The sequence below is a fragment of the Nicotiana attenuata genome, chromosome 2, assembly GCF_001879085.1.
Source record: "Nicotiana attenuata strain UT chromosome 2, NIATTr2, whole genome shotgun sequence".
Lineage (NCBI taxonomy): Eukaryota > Viridiplantae > Streptophyta > Magnoliopsida > Solanales > Solanaceae > Nicotiana > Nicotiana attenuata.
Window position 1 is genome coordinate 28,853,931 of NC_031990.1, and position 26,303 is coordinate 28,880,233.

The 26,303-nt window shown below is 39.1% G+C and overlaps 1 protein-coding gene across 1 annotated transcript; it reads left to right on the forward strand.

The window, feature by feature from the left end:
* LOC109206231 (serine carboxypeptidase-like 25) lies at positions 20,286-25,761 on the forward strand. Its single transcript, XM_019369040.1, has 8 exons — positions 20,286-20,708; positions 23,040-23,243; positions 24,016-24,191; positions 24,276-24,557; positions 24,635-24,765; positions 24,872-24,967; positions 25,072-25,177; positions 25,298-25,761. Exons 1-8 carry the CDS (start codon positions 20,456-20,458, stop codon positions 25,439-25,441), a joined length of 1,392 nt encoding a protein of 463 aa, XP_019224585.1. The 5' UTR covers positions 20,286-20,455; the 3' UTR covers positions 25,442-25,761.

Here is a 26,303-nt window from a genome sequence, read left to right on the forward strand (position 1 = left end):
GAAACAGGAATAGTAGATGGAAGGAGACGCCAAGGCCTACGGACGCTTGTAGGACTAACTCGGGTCGCCTGATGAGCAAGAATCAGCAATCCCACTGCGGTCCAAAGTCTACAACACTGGGGTCTGCACAAAAGAGTGTATAGTGTAGTATCAGCACAACCGACCCCATGTGCTGGTAAGTGCCTGGCCTAACCCCGGCGAGGTAGTGACGAGGCTAGGACCAGACTCCAAATAAACCTGTGCAGATATATATATATATATATAGCGGAAAAATAAACTAGAACAAACAATTAAAGTTGGGAAGGGGAAACATGCTTCGGGAAATAACAGATAAAACAGAATCTCAAGAGAATTATCAAGAAACCAAAATTTAACTTCTAACAAGAATAAGGAAAAACAAAGGCAGATTTCACTCTCGGTCCACATCTCGTTGCAAGCGTGCAACCCGATCCCATTTCTCATATCTTGTGGTAGGCGTACCACCCGATCTCATTTCATTATATCTCGTGGTAGGCGTACCACCCGATCCCATTTCATTATATCTCATGGTAGGCGTACCACCCGATCCCATTTCATTATATCTCGTGGTAGGCGTACCACCCGATCCCATTTCATTATATCTCGTGGTAGGCGTACCACGCGATCCCATTTTATTATATCTCGTGGTAGGCGTACCACCCGCTCCCATTTACAAGCCAACACATAATCACAAGGAATACTGGCAAGGGAACAAAAGCAATATAATAACTCCCCGATAAGGGAACAACAATATCAAGACAAACATCCCGGCAAGGGAGAATCAGCTATAACCAATCCTAACTCAACTCCTACTCAGCTATACCCAAACTTGTTACAACATCTAACTACCTCAGCTATGACTAAACTTGCTACAACACCTAACTACCTCAGCTATAACTAGACTTGTTACAACACCTAACTACCTTGACCATACCCAGACTTGTTCCAACATCTAACAACCTCAGCTATAACCATAATCCTTACCTAACACAAAGAATCATCAACCTAAGTATCTGTAATATCAATTAAGAACACAATGCAAGGGACCCACAACTCAACAACAGCCCGGCAAGGGGGCAACATAATGATCTCTTCTCTTCCTCACTTTCACTTCACAAGTCGCTTCACAACTCGACCCACTGCTATAGAGGTTCAATTTTTACTTATACTACCACAATTCGTTATACAACTGGAGCCAACGCTCCTCAATGTTCATAGGCCACAATTCTTTTCACAACTTTACACAACAAATAGAAATTTTCACCAAGGCATGAATAATACAACGAAATCATGGAAATGACAATATAAGACTCACGGTCATACTCGACACCAACGTATAGATACTCGTCACCATGCCTATACGTCGTACTTAACAAGAAGCAATTAGCAAAAAGGACACAACTCCTAATCCCTCAAGCTAAGGTTAGACCGGACACTTACCTCGAACTTCCACGGCCAACTCAATCCTCAAATACCACCTTTCCTTTCGAATTTGACTCCAACACAATTGTATCTATACATAATTGACTTAATAACATCAATAAATGCTAAACAATCCAATTCCAATGCTTAATTATATCTTTTTAATCATTCTTCCCAAAAAATCAAAAATTGACCCCGGGCCCGCTTGGTCAAAACACGAGGTTCGGACCAAAATCAAATCACCCATTCACCCACGAGCCCAAATATATAATTATTTCCAGGATTCGACCCCAAAACGAGGTCTAAATCACAATTAATCAAAAAGCCCTAACTCTACCCAAATCCCTAGTTTTCTACCCTTGTTCACATGATTTAAGCCTAGAAATCTAATGGGTGTTAATGGGAATTGAAGAAAATGAGTCTAAGATTACATACCTATGAACTTGTGGTGAAATCCTCTTTCAAAAATCACCCAATTTGGAGTTAAGATGAAGAAGTTATGAAATTTTGAATAAATCCCTAAATGGCTACTGTTTTAAGTGCTGGGCGACAGTGTTCATCGCGTTCGCGAGAACACTGTCGCGATCGCGAAGAGCTGCCAGTAAGTGGACTTACGCGATCGCGAGTCCTACCACGCGTTCACGAAGGCTTGACTCCCCCTGACCTTTGCGTTCGCGTTCGCGTAGAAGGACGACTATATCCCAGCCCACCTCCAATTTTACACTTCGCGTTCGCGTCACACAAGTCGCGTTCGCGATGAGCAATCCCCCAGTGCTCCGCGTTCGCGACTGTGGCTTCGCGTTCGCGATGAACAATTCCACCCCTGTCCCCATTTACCTTACGCGACCGCGAGAGTCACTACGCGATCGTGATGAACAACAGGCCTGAGCACCTGCAACAGAAATTCTGTAACTTTTTCATAAGTCTAAAACTTCCCGAATCACATCCGAAACACACCCGAGCCCTCGAGGCTCCTAACCAAACACACGTACCAACTCAACAACATCATACGAAGTTGTTCGTACGATCAAATCGCCAAAATAACCTCAATAACAACAAATTAATCCTCAAAATCAAAGAACTTTTCTCAAACTTCATCAAGTATCAACTTTAGCAATTTGGGTCCGAATCACGTCAAATGATATTCGTTTTTCATCAAATTTCACAAAAACAACTTAAATCATATATAAGACCTGTACCGGGCGCCGGAACCAAAATACAGGCCCGATACTAACATGTTCTAATCAAATTTTATTTCCAATTTCCTTAAACAATTTCAGAAAACAATTTCTTTCAAAAATTCATTTCTCGAGCTTGGGACCTCGAAATTCGATTCCGGGTATACGCCCAAGTCCCATATTTTCCTACGGACCCTCCGGGACTGTCAAATCACGCGTCCGGGTCCGTTTACCCAAAACGTTGACCGAAGTCAAATTAATTCATTTATTAGCCAAATTTTATCATTTTTTTACAGATTTTCATGTTTAAGCTTTCTGGCTACGCGCCCGGACTGCGCACACAAATCGAGGTGACTCTAAATGAGGTTTTCAAGGCCTAGAAAAAAAAGAATTTAATTTAAAAGAAAGTGATGGCCTTTTGGGTCATCACAATTTGCCGCCCAATTCCATCGATTCTTTCGCCATGCTCGTCGATTCGTTCGTAAAGGCACACGCCGGAGCAATAAAGTTCGTGACCAGGAAGTCGGACCTCTTCAAAGTAAGACAAAAGGACAATGAAATGCTAAGGGAATTTGTATCTCTATTTCAGATGGAACGCATGGAGCTACCCCCAGTTACCGATGATTAGGTTGTCCAAGCCTTTACTCAGGCTTTGAACGAGCGAAGTTCAGTAGCATCACGTCAACTGAAGCAGAATTTGATTGAATATCCAGCGATGACCTAGGTCGATGTGCATAATTGGTACCAGTCAAAGATCAGAGTTGGGGACGATCAATTGGGAGCCCCGTCCGGTTCCGTTTACCCAAATAGATCCGAAGGCAGGATTCAAAGAGACATCGATAGAGAGCCCCGATCGTACAGAGATTGGTACCAACCATATAGCGCAGATCGTAGGAACAACGGATCAGGACGTAATCCCGTTCAAAATGATCAAAGGAATGATCGAGGTCAAAATTCCAGAGCGCTCATGAGTAAGAGTGGCTTCGAAAAACATGTCAAGCCTAAGGAAGCGCCATGGTTATCAGGGTACAACTTTAGCGTCGATGCTTCAGGGATTGTGTCGGCCATTAGATGAATCAAAGTTACTAGGTGGCCCTGACCCCTACAAGCTGATCCAGCTCAAAGGAATCCAAATCAAACGTGCAAGTACCACGGAACCCATGGACACAGAACCGAAGACTGTAGACAGTTAAGGGAGGAGGTAGCTCGTTTATTCAATGAGGGTCACCTTCGAGAGTTCTTGAGTGATCGAGCAAAAAATCACTTCAGAGACAGGGATGCAAATAAGTAAAATGAAAAGGAGGAGCCACAGAACGTGATTGTCGGTGGGGTCGATATCCCTCAAGGTCCGACATTTAAACACACCAAAGTCACAATCGCAAGGGAGAAGCGTACCCGGGACTACTTACCAGAAGATACCTTATCTTTCAACGATGAGGATGCAGAAGGGATCGAACAGCCTCACAGCGACGTACTGGTAATATCTATCCTTATGAATAAAATTCAAGTTAAACGTGTGTTGGTTGATCCAGGTAGTTCGGAGAATATTATTCGATCAAGGGTCATGGAGCAGCTCGGCCTTCAGGATCAAATTGTGCCTGCAGCTCGAGTGCTCGACGATTTTAACATGGCGAGTGAAACCACCAAAGGGGAAATCATGTTACCAGTGAACGTGGCCGGAACCATCCAGGAGACGAAGTTCCACGTGATCGAAGGTGATATGAGGTACAATGCGTTGCTTGAAAGACCTTGGATCCATAATATGAGGGCAGTACCTTCAATGCTTCAACAAGTCTTGAAGTTCCCGACACCGGAGGGAGTCAAAATGGTGTAAGGCGAACAACTAGCAGCCAAAGAGATGTTTGCAATCGATGAGGTGATACCGGTACCGACTCTAACATCAACAAAGGGACCAGAATCAAAGGAAAAATAGAAGGTCAAATAGTAACCACAGTCGCCGGCTTCGACCAGATCCGAACAACAGGAAATTATCGAGGACGATGATTGCATGATACCTCGAACCTTCGTAATCCCCGATGATTTCGATGCCATGAAGTCAACGATCGAAGAACTGGAACAAGTCATATTGATCGAGCACCTGCCCAATCTAATGGTATACCTGGGCACGGGTTAACTCCCGAGCTCAGGGTAAAACTCATTAAATTCCTTATTAAAAATATGGATTTTTTTGCTTGGTCCCACCTTGACATGACAGGGATCCCACCGGAGATCACCACCCATCGATTGTGTTTGGACCCAAAGTTCAGATCGGTAAAGCAAAAGAGAAGGCCACAGTCCAAGGTAAAGCATGCGTTCATCAAGAACGAGGTAACCAAACTTTTCAAAATAGGATCCATCCGGGAAGTAAAATATCCCGAGTGGTTAGAAAACGCAGTCGTAGTCCCTAAGAAAGGGAATAAACTCAGAATGTGTGTAGACTATAAAGACTTAAACAAAGCATGCCCTAAAGATTCTTTTCCTTTGCCGAATATCGATCGCATGATCGATGCCACAGCCCGCCACGAGACCCTTAGCTTTCTCGATGCCTACTCTGGGTACAACCAAGTACAAATGAACCCGGAGGATCAGGAAAAAACATCATTTATCACTTAAGTACAGTACTTATTGTTATAATGTAATGCCATTTGAGCTAAAAAATGCTGGTGCTACCTATCAATGCCTAGTAAACCGAATGCTCGAAGAACAAATAGGTAAATCAATGGAGGTTTATATTGATGACATGCTAGTTAAGTCCCTGCGTGCAGAGGAACATTTGAAACATTTGCTGGAAACCTTCGACATCTTGAGAAAATACAACATGAAGCTCAACCCTGAGAAATGTGCATTTGGGGTCGATTCAGGCAAGTCTCTCGGCTTTATGGTATCAAATCGAGGAATCGAGATCAACCACAATAAAATAAAGGCAATCGAAGACATCACAGTCGTGGGCTGCGTTAAGGCCGTACAAAAGCTAACAGGACGGATAACTGCTTTAGGCTGGTTCATCTCGAGGTCTTCTGATTGAAGCCACATGTTATTCTCACTTCTCAAAAAGAAGAACAATTTTACTTGGACCCCGGAACGCCAACGGGCATTAGGGGAATTAAAGCGGTACCTTTCGAGCCTACCATTGTTGCAAACTCTAAAGGCGGACGAGCAACTGTACTAATATTTGTCAGTCTCGGAGGTTGCGGTAAGTGGTGCCTTAGTTCGAGAAGAACAATGTACGCAATTTCCTGTTTACTATGTTACTGAACTTTAGGTGAAGCAGAGACCCGGTACCCACACTTAGAAAAACTAGCGCTTGCTCTAATAAGCGCCTCTAGGAAATTAAAACCATATTTCAATGTCACCCAGTTTGTGTTGTAACCACTTATGCCCTTCGCAACACTTTGCACAAGCCCGAACTCTCGAGTCGACTTGCCAAATGGGCCGTCGAAATCAGTGGGCACAATATCGAGTATCGACCCCGCACGACCATCAAGTCTCAAATCTTAGCAGACTTCGTGGCCGAATTTACACCAGCCCTTGTGCCCGAGGTCAAAAAGGAACTATTGCTAAAATCAGGTACATCCTCGGGGGTGTGGACCCTTTTCATAGACGGTGCTTCGAATGTGGAGGGGTCCGATATAGGCATTATTTTGAATCCGCCCACAGGCAATACGATTAGACAATACATCAAAACCCCTAAGTGGACTAACAATGAGGCCGAGTATGAGGCCATGATTGTAGGTCTCGAGCTGGCTAAAAGTTTGGGAGCTGAGATCATCGAGGCCAAGTGTGATTCCCAACTCGTGGTTAACCAGGTCAACAAAACCTTCAAGGTCTGAGAAGATCGAATGCAGAGGTACTTGGATAAATTGCAAGTAACCTTACACCGGTTCAAAGAATGGACTGTACAGCATGTACCTCGAGAAGAGAATGGTGAGGCCGATGCCCTTGCAAACTTAGGATCATCAGTCGAAGATGATAAAATTAGCTGGGAGGGACTGTCATACAGCTTTCAAAATCGGTGTTCGAAGAAGGCCACGCCGAAATAAACTCCACAAGCCTAACTTGGGATTGGAGGAACAAATATATCGATTATCTGAAGAATGGGAAACTTCCATCGGACTCTAAGGAATCGAGGAGTTTGCGAACGAAAGCTGCACGATTTACATTGGCCGAAGATGGAACATTGTATAGAAGGATGTTCGATAGGCCGTTGGAAATATGTTTGGGTCTGGGAGACACCGACTACGTCGTGCGAGAAATTCACGAGCGCACTTGGGGGAACCATTCTAGTGTCGAACCACTGGTTGACAAAGTCATCAGAGCAGGATACTATTGGGACTGTATGGAAAAAGATACTAAGGAGTTTGTTCGAAAATGCGACAAATGCCAAAGGCATGTACCGATGATTCATCAGCCTGGGTAGAAGCTTCATCCAGTCCTATCCCCATGGCCATTAATGAAAAGGGGAATGAATATCATCGGCCCTCTGCCATCAGCCCCAGGTAAAGCTAGGTTCATTTTATTTATGACTGACTATTTCTCTAAGTGGGTTGAAGCACAGGCTTTCGAGAAACTCAGAGAAAAGAAAGTTATAGACTTCATCTGGGATCACATCATATGCGGATTCGGAATACCCGCCGAGATAGCATGTGACAATGGGAAATAATTTATCGGCAGCAAAATAACGAAGTTCCTCGAAGATCACAAAATAAAAAGGATATTGTTAATGCCGTATCACTCTAGTGGGAGTGGACAGGCCGAATCAACAAACAAGACCATCATTCAAAACCTAAAGAAAAGGTTGAACGACAATAAGGGAAAATGGAGAGAAATTTTGCGCGAAGTCATTTGGGTGTATCGAACAACGTCAAAATCTAGTACGGGGCAACGCCGTTCTCCTTAGTATATGAAGCCGAATCCGGTCGAGGTCGGATAACCTAGCGTCAGGTTTTGATACACAAAGGAGGAATCAAATCACAAGGCTATGAACACAAGCCTCTAATTACTAGACGAAAAGCGGGAAGCTGCACTCGTTCGAATGGCCGCCCAGAAACAGCAAATCGAAAGATATTATAATCGAAGAGCTAACCTTCGACACTTCAAGATAGGGGACATGGTTCTAAAAAAAGTCACCCTTGACACTCGAGATCCAAATGAGGGGAAACTCGACCCAAATTGGGAAGGGCCATATCATGTCCTCGGTGTCATTGGAAAGGGCTCTTACAAACTTGGCACAATGGAGGGAGAACAATTGCCAAATAATTGGAACATATCACTCCTCAAACGATATTATTGATAAGGTATGACTTTCTCCTTTTTCATTTGTATTTGACACTAACTTATTGCAGGTGTTCAATCGAATACGTCGAGAAGCTCCTCAACACGAAGACCTTAGGTTTTAAAGCACGCGTTGCACTCTTTTTCCTTTAGATCGGTTTTTGTGCTACACGGGGACAATTCAATTCAAGGCTTCTCTACAATCAACCTCGAATACTGGAGGGCATCACCCTCGGAGGTTATGTTTTCAAGGAAGATGCTTCGTTACAACAGGGTTTCGACAGGAAATTTTTGTAAAGGGACAACTCAATAGTATCAAAGGCTTCTTTACAATCAACCTCGAATACTAGAGGGCATCACCCTCGGAGGTTGTGTTTTCAAGGAAGATGCTTCGTTACAATAGGGTTTCGATAGGAAAATTTTGTAAAGGGCCAAACGGTCAAACGAACCGTGCCCATGTATATTGCTCGAGCCCCAATGACAAAACATGTACGCACGAATGATCTATTGAAAGAAGTATTTTTTTCCTTATCAGATGTTCCATGCCTTAGTGATATTTTCACTTTACAATTTTATACTAACTATATATTACGGAAACTGGCTCAAGAACCAATCACAACTAAAGCTCGAGCAATTAACCCCGTACTCGGGGACTGCCGTCCGAAAATCGACATTTTCGAATTGTTAAACTTCGAAATCTTAAGACCTTAAAAAGGCAACCCTCGATTTATTGGCCATGGCCACCCCACTCGAGGAATGATACTTCGGACAAACCTGAAGCATAATCGAGAAACAAACCCAATGGGCAAATTAACACGGTTAAGAGACGTCCGAATTCCGTAATCAAACAGGCCTTCAAATATTTTCAAAAATCGGTTAAACAAGGCTACCCTCGGCCAAATTACAAAGGTTTCGATAACATCAACCCTCGAAAACCTTAAAGTGTACAAAATTGTTTGAACTCTCGAACAAACTTATGCTAAGGCATAACAAAGTTTTCGATAACTCAAACCCTCGAGAATCCTAATGGGTACGGAGTTACCTCGTGCTAAGGCATAATAAATTCTTATATGATTAATATTTTTAAGCCGAAAAGGGGAAAAGCCACTATTTTGAGGCCATATCGGCCCGATAAAAGAGCCTAAGGGCCATTACATTGTCAAGCTTGAGGACACGCCCTCGCGTAACCAGAACCTAAGGGTTTTTTCTACTCCGGGTTCGAGCAAGTACTCACTTGACTATAGTAATCCGATTTCAACAAAATTTTCACAAGGCAACGAAGTGAGTCAAATTTCTCAAAAGACCTAAAGTATATCAAAATTATCATAAGGCGATAGCAAAACAAAGTCTTCACGAAACAGAAATCAGAGACAAAATCGGAAAGAAAAAGGATCTTGTATATATGCAAAAGTATTTACAAAGACCACTGAGGGTCTTACACAAAAATCCAAAAAAAGAAGAAAAAAATTCTAAGCGCCTAATCTTCCCCGGGAGCTTCATCTTCATCTTCACCGCTCTCGGATCCGCTCGCACTCCGGAGTCATCATCAGAGAGCAAAGCTTCTGGTTCGGCCTCCAGCACTTTTGCATTCTCGATATCAATCGTGAGGTCAAAGCCACGAGAATGAATATCTTCGAAAGTCTCTCTCCGAGAGTGGCATTTAGCATGCTTGACGATGCGAGATAATCGTACTTGAGAAGCATCGGAAATTTCCTTTGCTCGAGCGTTAGCGGCTTCGGCATCGGGTCGGTAGACGGCCACGACCGTCTGCCTTTACTTTTTTCGCTACATATGCGGCCTTTGCAAGCTCAGTGGCCAGCCGAGTCTCGAGCTCTTCAATTTTCTTGGCTCGGGGCAAGCTCTCTTCCTTCATGCTTTGGAGTTGATGCTCAGCCGAAGACATCTGGGCCCGAGCGGTATCTTTCTCCCAGGCAAGACAATCCATGTTCTGCTTCCACCCCGAAGTCCTTGCCTCTTTTATCTCTGCCTCCTCACGAAGCTGCCCAATCTTTTCGACCTTCTGTTGAACCTGCAGGATCTAAGTGTTAGTCGCCAATATGGAATTGATATGTCAAACTCCCAAAAATTTGCAGTACATGCTCGATGAGATTGGTCTGCTCTTTATGAGCTGTTGCTAATTTAGCTCGGCGGTCCCTAATCTCCTCTTGTATTTGCACATAAAGGAGTTTGAGGGCATCTCTCTCCTCCATGAGCCTCTTGAGATCAGCCTCACACCAGTTCAGTTCAGCTCGAGATTTAAAAAATACTTCCCGGTGAAGCGTCACAGCCTATGGAGAAAGGAAGGGAATCATACAAAAGGAAAAAAAGCAAACGTAAACCCGATAACGGGGGATGAAATCTACTTGGTTCAAAAGTCTCTAAGCCTCATCAAAAATGACCGATGCGTCCAGGTTGAAAACATCATCGACCCCCCGTAAAGCAGCCATGGAATAAGTCATCCCCTTCGTGGGATGTTCCCACATCTGGGGTCTCCATAGACTGGGCCTCCCAAAATTGCCATTCAGAAAATGTGGGGAGGGGCGGCGAATCATCAATATTTATTGCCCCAAGCAAGTCGCTAGGGGCACTCTCTCCTTTCCGGAGGGCCTCGAAATTGGACCTCCAGGCACACCCGCCGATTGTTCATCACGGTGAACAGGCACATTCGTGGGTTGTTCATCACGGCGGGAGATATCTTCAGCCCCCGATGACCCGGAGACTTTGCTCGGACCATCTTCCGAGATCTCCTCGGTCCGAAGATGAGCCTCCTCGACTATCACCGGCTCAGCTGCTTTTGAAGCTTCAACGCTTCCCCTCTTCGAGCCACTAGCTCACAGCCATCATCTTCTCCCTCCCCTTCTTCATCTCGTAGCTTTTGGGCTACGTCGGCAGACAGAGCGGCAGTATCACTCTTTGACTTACGAGCCTTGCTTTTCTTAGGCTTTGGAGTATCGGAAGGCGAGGCCCTTCTCATCTTTTTGTCCTTAGCCATTTTCGAGGCCTCCTCTTCCCCAGGTGGGGGCGGCCTTATGGCAGCATTGTCTCCGAGACTTGTATGGGAAGAAAGGTATCAAACACGATAAAGAAGCTTACCGTGATTTTTGGCCTCCCATTGGCCCTTGGCCAAATCATGCCAACAGCGCTTAGAGTACGAAGAGGTCGTGGCCAGCTTCTAAACCCAGCCTTCAAGGTTCGGGATTGTGCCGGGAACCCAAGAAACCACTGCATCATAGGAAGGGATGTCAATACGAAAAGACTAAAGAAACAAAATGGTAAACAGAAGCTATAGGTGAGTTCGTGCTTACGCTTCATGTTCCACTCTTCAGGGAATGGCATCTTCTCGGTCAGAATTATGTCAGAAGTCCTCACTTGGACAAATCGGCCCATCCATCCTCGATTCTTGTCCTCGTCTATGCTCGAGAACAACACCTTGGTGGTCCGACGCTGAAGACTTATTAATCCGCCTCAATAGAGACGGGGGATGTACATTCTAATAAGATGGTCGAGGGTAAAAGGCATCCCCTCGACTTTGCTCACGAGGAATCGGAGCAAAATAACGATGCGCCAGAAAGAAGGATGGATCTGGCCTAGGGTTATTTGGTATTGGCGGCAGATTCAAGGATAACGGGGTCAACGGGACCCAACGTAAAAAGGTAAGTGTAAACACTCAAGAACCCTTTCGCGTGAGTGGTGATGTCCTCTTCAGGGGTCGGAATCACCACCTCATTGCCTTCCCAATGGCAATCCTTTTTCACCTGCTTCAGGTCGCCCTCAGTTATCGAGCATATATATCTCGACATCGGCTCGCATCGGCCAGGGATCGATGAGGGTTTCTCGATCTTGAAATCGGAAGTGAGATTGCACGACCCGGGAACGCACTCTTCGATGCGTGGCTCCGTCGGCGTTTTATCACTAGCCGATCGCGATGAAGAGGCTTTTTCCTTTGGGGAACAGTTTTATATGTTTTCGCCATTTCTATTTGAGTTCAGAAAAAAGAAGAAGGTGATGTTTGTTGTTTTAAGAGAGAATTGACAAACGGGATGTAAATAATTTGCAGAATTGAGGAACTTGAAGGAAGTAGGAGAGCTTTGAAGATTAAGAAAGGTTTTGAAAGTAAAGTTTGAGAAAATTATGAAGAGGATCTATTTATAATGTTTGCCATGATGGTTCAAGGGAACTAGTGGCCGACCATCAAGTGGCATTAATTAATGATCTTGAGAACTGTTCAGACGCGACGCTTCAGTCGCCTCCGTCACTTACGTCTCGAGGGTGACATCATAATTGGTCGAGGTGCAAAATCGAATTCTCAGTTCGTTTCTTCTCATTACACTCTAAGAAACGAGGGGACTATCTGTATACGGTCAAAATCGGGCCTACCCGATTTTGCTATTTGATAGAGACAAGAGAGTTGCATCGGGGTAGTCTCATGATGAATCATACCCGAGCTCGAAGACAAGGCATCGAGCCTAAAGATCGAAGTGTCCGTTGAGACCGAGGCCAGCAACAATCGAGACTAAGTATGACCAACTTCGAATGGAGTGCAATAACGGAAAGGCCAGATATCCGTAACCGGTCGAAGATCATGGCTGAAATCTCGGAACAGATCAAATCAAGGGCGGTTATTTGTACCAGTCATGGGATTTACTTCCATAATTAGAATTGTACCATAATTAGGACTCATCTACTATATAAAGGGGAATCCCCATCATTTGTAAGGACCTTACATTCACGAATATCAAAGTAATATAATATTTCTTTCTTCTGCTCATCAACTGACTGCTCTTTGAGTATTCTTACTCTATCAAGCTCAGGTTTCATTAGCTCGAGGGCATTGACCAATCATTGGTTTGTTTTACATTCTTGTCAATTTGCATCATCTATCTTTACGTTTATCAATTGGTATTAGGTGAAATCACATATCCTTAAAAACCATATTACAAGTTTAATTGTTACTCAATTTTTAGAGTAAACAATGATTATAAAAAATAGTTCATGTATTAAGTTTGTTTGGTTATATTTTTATTTGGTTACAGTTTTTTGGTATAAGTAATACCATTATCATTTTATATTGAAATTTTGGTATAAGCTTATATCACATATTCATTGTGGGATAACTATTCAAGAGTAAACTATATTCGGATAAAGCAAGTAAACCAACAAAATTCCCTTCTTGCCAAAGCCCTACTCAAAATATTATCAAGAGAATTAAAATTAAAAATTTAAACACCTTAAAATTGAATTCATACATATATTAGATTATATACTCTATGTTTTTAATTTTAATTGCAATAAGGAACCAAACAAATAATAAGCACAAAATAAGATTATTAACCTGGCTATTACAATTACTGCATTATAATCTCAATATAGTTATTTTGTCTGCAAACGTAAGGGCCCTACCAGTTATAGACTAAACTGAAGGTATATAAAATTTTAACTATGATTAAGTAATACAAAAATTTATATAAAACCTTTTCCTTTTTTTTTTTTTTACTTTGGTGTAAAATATAAGATACTGTAATTTTTTTTTTTGTTGTTGTTGCAGTAGCGGTGCGGTTTCATGCGTTGGGCATTCCTCATTATGATGCCAAATAATAGTGGACCACAAATTTAGTGTGATGCGCACACTTGTTTGAGCTGCACAAGCTTCTGTCTCTTCATTGATTATGATCTTTTACACCTTCTACTACGTTACTGTTGTTTTTTCAGACCCATAAATTAATGATTTGGTTGGAACGGCAGGGAAAGTAAGTGTAAGACAGAAAATAGAGAAAAGGATAAAGAAATATTATTCGTAATTTCTATTTTGTTGGAAATGAAAATGAATTCAGGAAAAGCTGTACGAAAACGTGGGCAAAACGCAGGTGCCTGAAGAATAAATAGTTCACGCCACCAAATTAATCCAATTCGAACCAATTTTTTTATATTGCTCGACCATACTAAAAAAATAGTACTACTATATGAGTCTATGTCTGCCACAAATGAGATGATTTATCTATTCTTTTAAGTTTTAACCTGCCCAAAATACCTAACCAATTTTATCCAATTTCAAATCCCGTCTACAAATATTTAACCATTACTAGCTGGTGCTGATTTATATCCACATTATTTTTAAAATTTTAGACTAATTCCTCTCGACTTTTGACAAAAGTCTGTCTGTACAAATTATAAGTACCCGGCCTAGCCCATTGCTCTACCTTGAGCCATCGGCATCATGCGCTCTAATAAAATAGATTTCATGGAAAACAAGCAATATTCAATCTTGGTTGGCCTCAAATAGTTCAAAACATTATTGTTGTAATTGATATTTTCATATAGTGACAAGAGTGGGTTGCTCTAGTGGTGAGCACCAGGGGCGGCCATTCCATAAAGCAAGTAAAACAACTGTTTTAAGCCCCACATTTATTGAGGCCCCATTTTTTATTACACTTAATAGGCTATGTATAAGTTTATAAAATGGTTCTATGAAGTGATTTGATTTTTTTCTTTAACAAGTATAGAGAAGAATGATTTGCAACGTCTGTTATGATTTCTGCCACGAAAATTGCACTTGAAAATGAATATCGAACCCGAATTTCATAAGAAACATATGATATATGGGAAGTAACAATTTGATGAGAATGTTGATAATAAAATCTCAAAAATCTTTCGAAGAGTCCTTTGGAGTTGATTACTTTATACATAGTAGACAAGGCTATTTTTTTCATTTCAAAATAGATTTGAACAATTCGAAGCATATGAAAATATTTTTAGTTTTTTATTTAGCGGTAAAAGTTAAGATCACTAGATGATGAAAATTTAAAAAAATATTGTCTTAATGTTGAATGTTCCTTAAAACATAATAATCAATTCGATATTGATGGTTTAGATTTATTTTTGAAATTAAAAATATTAAGAAAAATAGTACAATTAGAAGATAACAGTTTAATTGATACACTCGGCCAAATAAAAAAAATTGATTCTTTTTTCAATGCCTATATTACTTATGGAATAACGTTAATAACTCTTGTTTTTGTCGTTTCAGCGGAAAGAAATTTTTAAAATTAAAATTGATAAAATCTCACCTAAGATCAACAATGTCTCAATAAAGATTAAATGGATTAGCTATATTGTCAATTAAGAAAGACAAAGACTTATTAGGAGTTATTATTTTTAGAAAATTATTAATAACTTTGTATCTAAGAAACGCTAGAAAAACAGATTTCAAATAAATAAATAAATAAATTTATTTTAAAAAAAAGTAATTTAGGCCCCTCATAAAATTTGGTTTTAGGCCACAAAACTCGTCGGGCCGCCCCTGGTGAGCACCCTCCACTTCCAACTAAGAGGTTGTGAGTTCGAGTAACCCCAAGAGCAAGGTGGAGGATTTTTTGAGGGAGGGATGCCAAGTGTCTATCGGAAACAGCCTCTCTACCCCATGGTAGGGGTAAGGTCTGCGCACACACTACCCTCCCTGGACCCCACTGGTGGGATTATAGTGGGTTGTTGTTTTTGTTATTGATATTTTCATATAGTCAAACGAAGCAATCTAGCTAGCTATATCAAAATAAAAGATGATGAAGACCGATTATAAAGAACAACTCCACTACATTACAAGCCAAATGATGAAGACGTAAGAAAATTTGTAAGACGAGGGGCATGCGAAGCAATATTAGAGGTGGATGACACACACGAGTACTGAGCAAGTGATGTTAGTCAATCGTTTCATCAACAAATTGCTAAATTTAGGGAAAAGAAACCTCATTTGAATTGGTGAGTTTTATTCTCGTGACATTCCGTTTTTAATCAGACCATTATTGTTATAGCTTTTAAAACAGCATACTACAAACCCAAAATTGCCATCATCACCCAGGCCATTATCCTTTCGGAATTCAGTTATTCCAACTACTTGTGCATTCTTTGTGTGATCATCCGTTGCACACAAATACATACCAAAATATGCAACCTTAAAATAATTGTTTTATCCACATTCGCCAATATTCTAGAAGCTTTTTCTGTCAAGAGTATGTAAATATTTATTACTAACTCTACAGTCAAACCTCTCTATAACAGACTTGTTTGTTCCGAACGTTTTTGGATGTTATAGGGAAAATATATAATAACATAACATGAAAATTGGTTCCGGAAAAAGTTTGACTTTTATAGTGAGGTGTTGTTATATAGAGATGTTGTTATAGAGAAGTCTGACTGTATTTGTATAGGTGATAGTACATATATATCGACGTTGTGACTTCAGTATGAAGTAACATGACTTTTGAGTCATACTTATAGTTTCGCAAATATTATGTTAAGGAATTTAGTGATGCACGAAAACGATGTTAACTAGCTAGTTCGAAAGGTTCAAATTTTCTTCCCAATTCTAATTATATAATTTTGTCTTTCACGTGGAATAAACTGTATGAGGAAGGGTATATTAAATCGAATGAGCCTTTCTTTTATCCGAAATGAACGGGAAAGACAAAATTATATAATTAGAATCGGGAAGAAAATTTGACTACGTATTTGTAAATGTCCAAAGTCTCTTGCATGTAAGTACAAGAGGAATTAACGGAGGAACTTCGGCGTTATCTGGCCTCCAAATTCTCCATCTCATTGAAAAATAAAATATAAAACCATATTATAAGCATCCGTGCAATAATCTACTACTCCTTATCACGTTTTTTTCCTCACCCATCATTATATTTGCTTTTGACACAACTAATAATCAGCTTCGCACCGAAAAACATAATTTAAAGGCTAAAATACCTCCTACTTAGTATGACTTTATAATCAGAGCTCGAACCCAATACCTAATTCCTGTCATTGTTATTGGTTAAAGTTTCAATTTAATTTTAAATATCTCAATTACATATATAGTTTGGACCTACTATGTAATGTTTCATTATTATTTCTATAATTAGAGGAGGGGGTGGATTGCGGCCCTCATAAACAGATAATGAACTTTGTGGACAAGAGGCGTGCCCACATTCAAACAAGGAATAGTAATTTGGTTTATTCAAAATTTCAGAATTATACTATCATAACCTACTAAAACCAAAGTCAAGCGGCTTGTTATTGGAAATTAACTAACAACAAAATAATTGTTATTATTTTCCGCAATAATTGTTCAGTCATCATGTAATCGGTGCTTGGACTTGACTCTGGTCCTCAAACGAAAAAACGATGACATTAAGTTTGGGGTAGAAGAGTCATTGGGAAAGAATTGCATCCCACATGACCAAGAATTATCTTTTTTAAGTAATTAAATTCCCTTATTTTGGACAATTGTAGTTATTTTCTACTCTTTATGGTCCACTTTAATTGATGTTTTGGTTTTTTTCTTGTGATCCACAATATCTAATTTTTTTTAGACATCAAGAAAGAATTAACTTATTTTTTTCAAAGTTTTCCTTGGAGTAAAGATCCCAGGAGTAGTTATTATATTTCAAAGGGAAAAGGGTCAAAACTGCCCCTAGACTATTGGAGTTGGTACAATAATGCCCTACGTCCACCTACTTTGAAAAAATTACCCTCACCGTTATCTTTTCGGCTCAAGAATGCCCATACGACTAACGGCCATGTTAGATAAAAAAAAATTTAATTAATTTCCACGTGTGAGAACGAAAACGAAAAAAAGGCCAAAACTGTCCCTAGATTATTGGAGTTGGTACAATAATACCTCCCATCTCAAAAAATCTCTCCCCCCACCCCCTCCACCCTCCCCCCTCCNNTAGCGTGTGTGCGTTCATATTTTTCTGTTCTTCTCATCCTTTTTTTGACCTTGCACTCTATTTGAATAATCACTACAAACGTCATTAAAATTTTATTTTCAGACAACCAAAATTTTCACCAATACTTTACGTCATACAACTTTCAAAGACCCTGTTAGGCAAAAAAAACTTAATTAATTTCCATGTATCATCGTCCCATTGGACTAACTTAAGATTCACCTAAATTAAAATAAACTCACCCACATTCTAAGACCCTTTTCCTCCATTTCTTTCTCCTCTTTCTTTTAAAAATTATTCCACTAACTAGAACTCTGATACACCCATTTTTTTCCCTAAGCAAACAAAACTCTCTCGTATAGTTAATCACCTTCCTCTTCCTATTTCTTTGTATATTAAATGTACACATCAATACTCCTATTTTTTTCCATCACAGAAATATCATTCATCATCAACTTTTCTTACTACACTTTACTGCTTCATACAATAAGCTCTATAAAGTATTTATTACAGTCACATTCACCAATAAGTTGTATTCTCTCATATTCTCAGGCATATGATCTCAAATATTTCTCTTGATACCGTCTCTTTTTTAAAATTGGCGGTGTTGATATAACCTGAAGAGCATCCTCGTACAATAGCTTAATTTATGGACATGGTCGGATGTTCAGACTATGGTGAGCCAATGATGAAGAAAAAGGTCGAGGTCCGAGCAGAGACCAAATAAATCATTGGTATAATCAAAATTGGATGCAGAGTTGTCAGGAAATATACAACAAAAAATATTGCAAATGCCCAATGATCATTACTATTGGCAGAAAAATAACTTATTAAACCATAAAATCTTACAATGAAGCATTAATTTCAAAGAGTACCTGATTTCACTCAGAAAATTGATTTAATAAAAAATGTTAATTAAAAAATTAAATTAAGGCCAAAAAATCTGAGATGGAGAGGGAGATCCGTGGGTGTTGAAGGGTGAAAATCTAAGACGGAGTAGGCTAATAAGTGGATATGGGGTGAGGTTTTAATTTAAGCCAATAGAAAATTAACACATAATAAATAATAAATTTTTATCTTAATCAAAATAGGGTTGTTATTTTTTAGGGTATGAGTGGGCCGAAAAGTTGACGTTAGGGGCACGAATGGGCCAGATTTTTAACGGTGAGGGCAATTTTTACAAAATAGGTGGACGGAGGGTATTTTTAAACTTAAGCTAATAGTCTAGGGGTAGTTTTGGCCCTTTTCCGTATTTCAAATGAACAAAATAAGGTTAATAAGGTCAATTTCCTTGTTAATTAATGATAAAAGATAAATTTCTTAATATACGTGAAAACAACAAAAAAATCAATTAAAGTGGACCGGAGAAAATATATGATACTTGATATTAAACAAAAAAAAATGACAGGGCTTATAGAAATTATTTCCTATATGTGTGAGTATGCTCATATTGTAAGTTCAAAGCTAAATAATGGGGGAAGACAGTCAACATAAAACTTATCGAAATTTATGATGAACGCTTACATATTGACCTAAACCTAATTAAAATTGGGATCTATACCAAATAGCCGGCTATATTCTGTTGGACTTTAAGCCATTGGGCTTTAAAGTAGAAGAAGTGTGAATTGGAAATGGAGGGAAATAAAATGGAGGGAAATTGAAAATTTGAAGAAGTGAACTTTTGTCTTATATATAGAATCACTTCTTAAAGCTCTTAAAAGGAGTTGAAGAGAATGAACCCTCGCGCCGTCGTCGCTCGCTCGGCTCGGCTTCGGCTTCGGCTTTGTCAAATGATCGATAAGATTATTTTTGGACAAAATTTATTTAATAATTAATTAAATGCCAAATCACTGCTGAAAATACGCCAGAACCCTGCTAAAGGTTCAGAGGGCCTCTCTGGCCGCGGTTCTGCCGCGATCGCGGTAGAACCGCGGCAGGCAGGTTCAGAAAGCCCCTCTGACCGCGGCAGGCAACGTATTCTTCTGAAAATGCACCTTTTCCAGACACTTCTTCTGATAATTGCCTATAAATTCTGAGGCAAGGCTCCATTTTCTACACACGAAAAACACTCCAGAACTTCTTTCTTTCTGAATATACTGCATCCTAATTCGCAGTCTCTCTCTCTCAAATTCGTAAGTGTGATTTTGCTCGGTTCTTTGAGTTCGTTGGTATCCTGCAGTTTGTATTGCCATTGTTGCAGGAAGGTTTATTCCGTTTTATCCTGGGAGGATTTAATCCATTACCTTGGCAACGTGTGAGGGGGTTAAAATTCCTTAAGGACACACAAGAAAATTGTGGACTCGGAATATTTCTTAAACTCTTCTGTTTTTCCAGTTTCTTTTATTTTTCTAACAGTTTTTTCTGATTTTTGGTTTAACACAGTAACGCTCACATATTCATTGTTTACTTTTCTAGTTATATACATAGATTATACGTTGATTATAAACATATAATACATAAATTATACATATATTATACCTTCACCAGCAATTTTTAGTTTAAGTGATTGAATGAGCGACTATTAGGATTAATTCTTCATTAAAATTTACATAACTAGCCCCAACTTAAATATTTGCAGATATTGATATATAGTGATTGTTAATGTCAATAGAAATTAAACTTAGACAACAAAATGACGTGCGCGTGTATATCATCAAGTCATGCACAGTTGCTGTAGTAATAGCACTGGACTTTCCATTATCTCACTGCCTATATCTCTCTCTCCTATTTATTCCTAGTAGCTGACTATTAACACACAACTAGGAACACCAGCCATTTTAATTTCACCTACAGCTGTTGCTTCTTCTTCTTCTTTTCTTCTTCTTTCTTTGTGTATCCTTAAGGGCCAAGCACTACAATATGGCCAAAGGAAAATTGGCAGTGGTCCTTTTGATTTTGGTAGTAGCAGTATGTACTGTGAACGCTACCAATTATAAGGAAGAAGAAGAAGCTGACAGAATAATATCTTTGCCAGGTCAACCTAAGGTGTCGTTTCAGCAGTATTCAGGCTATGTCACTGTCAATCAAATTGTTGGTAGAGCTCTCTTTTACTGGCTTACTGAAGCTGATAATGAACCTTTGTCTAAGCCTTTGGTTGTTTGGCTTAATGGAGGTCAGATCTCCCTCTTTTCTCTCCCTCTCCCTATATCTTAACTTCTACGCACCGACAATATATCTTCTTTTTTTTAAGATAATCGAATGATAACTAAGAAGGGAGTCTTGCCGTAACTGGTAAAGCTGCTGCCATGTTATCACTAGGTCGCGGTTTCGAGCCGTGAAAACAGCCTCTTGCATAAATGCAAGATAAGGCTGCCTACAATAGACCCTTGTGGTCCGGCCCTTCTCCGGACCCCGCGCATAGCGGGAGCTTAGTGCAACAGGCTACCCTTTGATTGAATGATAACTAACATTGTATAATGTTAATGTATATAACATAAAGTCATACTATATAAGCACCTGTCTCTGCATGTTTGAGTTGCACTGGTGTTTGTGTTTTCGCTAGTGTACAAGAACAGTTTGGGATGTAAAGGAGGTATGGTTTAATTTGTTCATATTCTAATGTGGGGTCTGATTTCTGAAAACAATGAGCTCAAATTTTATCTTTGTGTAACTTCTTTCTATTTCGCACGTACGCACCCTCTAGGGGGTGGGGGGTGGGGGGCTAATGTCTGACAGATATAGGTTAATTTCCTCTGGGAAATGGTCTACTAATTATGATTAGTTGAATTTATGGTTACTGTTCTATTCATCTTTTCTTTATTACAGTACCTCTCTTCTTTTGTTGTAACTAAAAGGAAATCTTGAGAAAAGGTGTTTAACTTTAACCAGAACTTTATATGCAAACTGCTACAGGTAAAACGTCTAAAAATCCACATATATGATATATCTATATATACTTCTGTTCTTCATTTCTCCCTCCTCTTCTATAATTTCTGGTTAATTTTTATATTATTTCTGTTATTATTTTTGAATTATCATACACTGTACGTTGCTATTTTTTGGCTCATGATATTTATTTTGCGTGTTTATAAAATGTATGTAAACTCATTTTGTCGCTTAGTTGAGGGAGGGGCCCTTTAGTTTAGTCATCAATAGTGATGACTAAAGTGTCGACTGATAATATGGTCCTAAAATCCATTATCCATATGAATGATACAGATGAGACACTACCTTTGCCAGTTGCTCTTAATTTCTCTCTGTCTCTCTCTCTCCACATTAATATTTGCACGCAGGAGGAAGTAGGAACCAGTGAAAATCAATGCTTACAACCAACCACTCTTTTAATTTAAATACACTCCTCATTTAATTTTCAACTTCATTTGGTGCACTGAGTCTAGATAGATGCCCATACCAATTACGTTTGTGCAATTATTGAATTCTTGAATTGTGTGATCATCGTTTCTAACATGTCGTTTGGTACACTGACTAAATTATTCCGGGATTATAATCCTGGGATTATATAATCTCTCGACTAATTTATGCTACCTAGGAGGTGGGATAATATAATCCCAAGTCTGATGGGATAAGGTGGAATAAGGGGATATCCTTTATTAAGACTGAGATTAAATTTATACCATATTTGGTTGACGGTATAAATTTATCGTGGGATGTTCAGACCTAGTAATTCTTTATAATATTGAGTGGTGGTGAGACGTAAACCCATGACTTTTGCATGCCCTAATATAATATTTAACTTTGTAAACATTTCTCTAAGAGAAAACATATGTAAGGGCAGACATGAATCTTGCACGCTTAAATTCCTTTTGATATTGGGTGATGGTAAGACTTGAATTCATGACTTTTACATGCTCTAATATCACGTTGAATTGCACATATATCACTTCTAAAAACATTAATCTGGTACAAAACATATTTTTAATTACTGAATTATGTCTTTAACAGTAACTATCTTAATCATGTCAGCTCAAACCGTGTGGTCATTCTCTTCGCACAAGACATAATAGCTTATATCTGCAATCTCATGAACATTGCGTAGTTTTTAAGGATCGTAATGGTATAAACCAATATGTACCGTGGCTTTATATATGGTGACCTCAGGAATATGGTGTCTTTTATGAGAATAAGAAAGATTCTTTATCGTGAATTCTGTTCAAAATATTGAAGTCTAGCCAACTAAGTGTAGTACTGTTTGAGATCTGTCGTCATTTTCTTATAAATTGGGTTTCAATTTCTTGACTATATGGTTCATAATTGGATACATGTGCTGATCTCAACCGTGTGTTATAAAAGGACAGACTCTTCTGTGTGGACCCCCTTTTACTTGTAGTAGTATACCGTACTAATTAAATTTTGTTTTTGCAATGATATAAGTAACTTTTCATATTAAGCCTGATATGATTATTCTGATAATAAGATAATAACCTGTTATTAAATTGTACTGATAGTGTAAAAATTATTTATTGATGTCGATTGGAAAAACCAGGTCCAGGATGTTCGTCAGTGGCTTATGGTGCATCGGAAGAAATAGGGCCATTTAGGATAAACAAGACATCTTCAGGGCTGTATCTGAACAAATTTTCATGGAACAAATTGGCCAATTTACTATTCCTGGAAACTCCAGCAGGAGTTGGCTTTTCCTACAGCAACAGGTCGTCTGATCTCCTTGACACCGGGGATTATCGCACTGGTACATAGTATTTATTTAGGCCCTCTCCTTTTTGTCCTATTGCCATTCAATTATTTCTTATCCATTAGTAGTGTTCTTGAAATGTCTCAGTCTGTAGACTGATTGACCATAAATTTGTGATCATGTATGTTTGCTTATTCTAACTCATGATGGTCTAGTAAAAAACACAAAGTGATGGTCGCGTCGCGTGATTGCTGTTGATGATTTCTTCAATGGAGAAACACATGGTGGTGAACAGTGCCCATTTAGGAGCACAGAAAGTGCATTTATATTAGCACTCACTAGCAATGTGGCCTACCTTTAAGATTTTTGGATCTAATACTGCTACAGCTTAGCTACCTTACATGTTGTTGTCTAGAATCATCTTACTTTCACTACTATTCAATCAATAAAACAGTTAAATCTTCACACAGATTACAAAAATATTTCCTGGAAATTGATATGATTAAATTCCTTAAAAAATTGTTACAACCTCGTAGTACTCAGTTTTGGCTAGTTCCTATTGATTTGGAAAAAATTTATCCGCACCTGATTAATTTTGCACAAACTATGTTAATATATAGTGGGATGTCACTGGTTTTTTGTTGTAGTTGTTGTTGTTATGTTAATATATCGTGTTTAGATGATAAATTCATGTGAGAGTACACATGTGCATAGATTGGTTTGTTACAAAATTGATTGTGGCTAAGCTTTTGTTTGGAATATGCAGTCTTTCCAAATAATGTAGTCAGTCATTAAAGAAAGATGCTAACTCTTTCGTAAATTTTATCAGCTAAGGACTCTCTGCAATTCCTTATCCACTGGATGAATCGCTTCCCACGCTACAGACATCGCGAAGTCTACATCACCGGAGAGAGCTACGCTGGTCATTACGTCCCTCAGCTAGCCAGAGAAATAGTCCATTACAATGCCAATTCTAAGAACCCAATCAACCTTAAAGGATTCATGGTAACCTGTCAATGTCTATATATAATTGGAGTATTATATACCATTTTCAAACTTGTTAGAGCTAATTTAGGATGTTGCATTTAGGTGGGTAATGCTGTGACAGATAATTACTATGACAACCTGGGAACAGTGACATATTGGTGGAGCCATGCTATGATCTCTGATAAGACATACAAGCAACTGGTAAACACTTGTGATTTTCGACGCCATAAAGAATCAAACGAGTGTGAATCTTTGTACTATTATGCTATGGATCAAGAATTTGGTAACATTGACCAATACAACATTTATGCTCCTCCTTGTAACAATTCTGATGGTAGCACCTCAACTAGACAGACCATGAATTTACCCCACCAACCTTACAAGGTAAATAATTACCTCAATAATGCAACATTTTACTCATAGATATTGCTGCTTGATGTATTTGGACTTGTATCTATTAGATGTTCAAGCAGCTATCAGGTTATGATCCTTGCACGGAGAAGTACGCAGAAATTTACTATAACAGGCCTGATGTGCAGAAGGCTATGCACGCGAACACAACTGGAATTCCTTATAAATGGACAGCCTGCAGGTAAATAAATCGACTAGTGACTAACAAAACAGAACTTAGTTTGAAAAGAATTTGCAGTAATAGCTGTTTTATGTTGTAACTGATTGATCTTGCATCTATGTTACAGTGAGACTTTGAATCGAAACTGGAACGATACAGATGACTCAATTCTTCCAATATACAGGGAACTAATTGCTGCTGGTTTGAGAATTTGGGTTTTCAGGTATGTAAAATTAACTTGAGAGCTTATTCTCAAAATTTTCAGGCAACTCAATTTGATCATATATTTTTGTTTTTTATTTTTCCTTTTGAATTGTCATATTGCAGTGGTGATGTTGACTCAGTGGTGCCTGTCACGGCTACAAGGTATTCTCTAGCACAGCTCAAGTTATCCACCACAATTCCATGGTACCCTTGGTATGTCAAGAAACAGGTGAGTAACACGATTTTTTATATGGGCTGATAGTGTAAAATTTCTTTAACCGTTAGTGGTTATAAATTAAATATATGTTGATTATTAATTTGTAATTATGTCTGTGGTTAATTATGTAAGGTGGGAGGCTGGACGGAGGTATACAAAGGGCTAACATTTGCAACAGTGAGAGGGGCAGGACATGAAGTGCCATTATTCAAACCTAGAGCTGCCTATCAACTCTTCAGATCATTTTTAAGAGGAGAACCACTTCCCAAGTCATGATAGTGGCGAGACTAAATTATTGTCTATTTGTCAACAATTTCATTTGCAAATCTTGGTTAAGAAAGAAAAAGAATTGTCAAGTTGAACAAGAATTGTTTCAACTTTAAAAAGAAAGTTGATGTGAAAGAGAGAGGGGGTGTAACAATTAGGACTTTGGGATATGAAAAAAAAAAAAGGGTATCAATTTGTTGTACGTTTGTAACAATATTATTAGGTAGATGGGGTTTGAATTCTACTCCACGTGTTTTAGGAAAAAATGAATTTTCTTAATTTTCAGATTTCAAGTATTCCAATAAAGAAGGGTTGAATTGTTAGCAATACAGCTTGACTATCTTCCGCAATTGCCGAACGCCGTATGCCAACTTTTTGTCTATTCATCACAACGTGGGCCCGTTATGAAGTGCGGCTTTTGCGCAAATAGTCCTCTATGAAATTCAAAAATAATCAGATTTACAAGTAGTAATTGAAAAATAGCCACAGTTTCAAAAGTAATGGAAATTTAGCCACTTTTCGTGTGAAGATAAATTTGAACGAAAATACTGTTCAAAATCCGAAAAATATTCCAGCATAATATGGTGGAAGTTCATACACAGGTGCTCCAATATCCAGTACATTATGCCCGAACTTTTAGTGTGTTGGAGTTCTAGCATAATATGCTGGAAGTTTATACACATTTGCACCGATCTCCAGTATATTATGCTGGAACTTTCCTTGTTGCAGCAAAATAGTAGCTATTTTTCAATAATTTTACAAACGCTGGCTATTTTTCAATTACCAATCCGAAAACTGGCTATCCCGTACTATTTTCACTCTATTAGGCTAGAATTTAAATTTTGTTTCCGTTATTCTAATAAGAAAATAG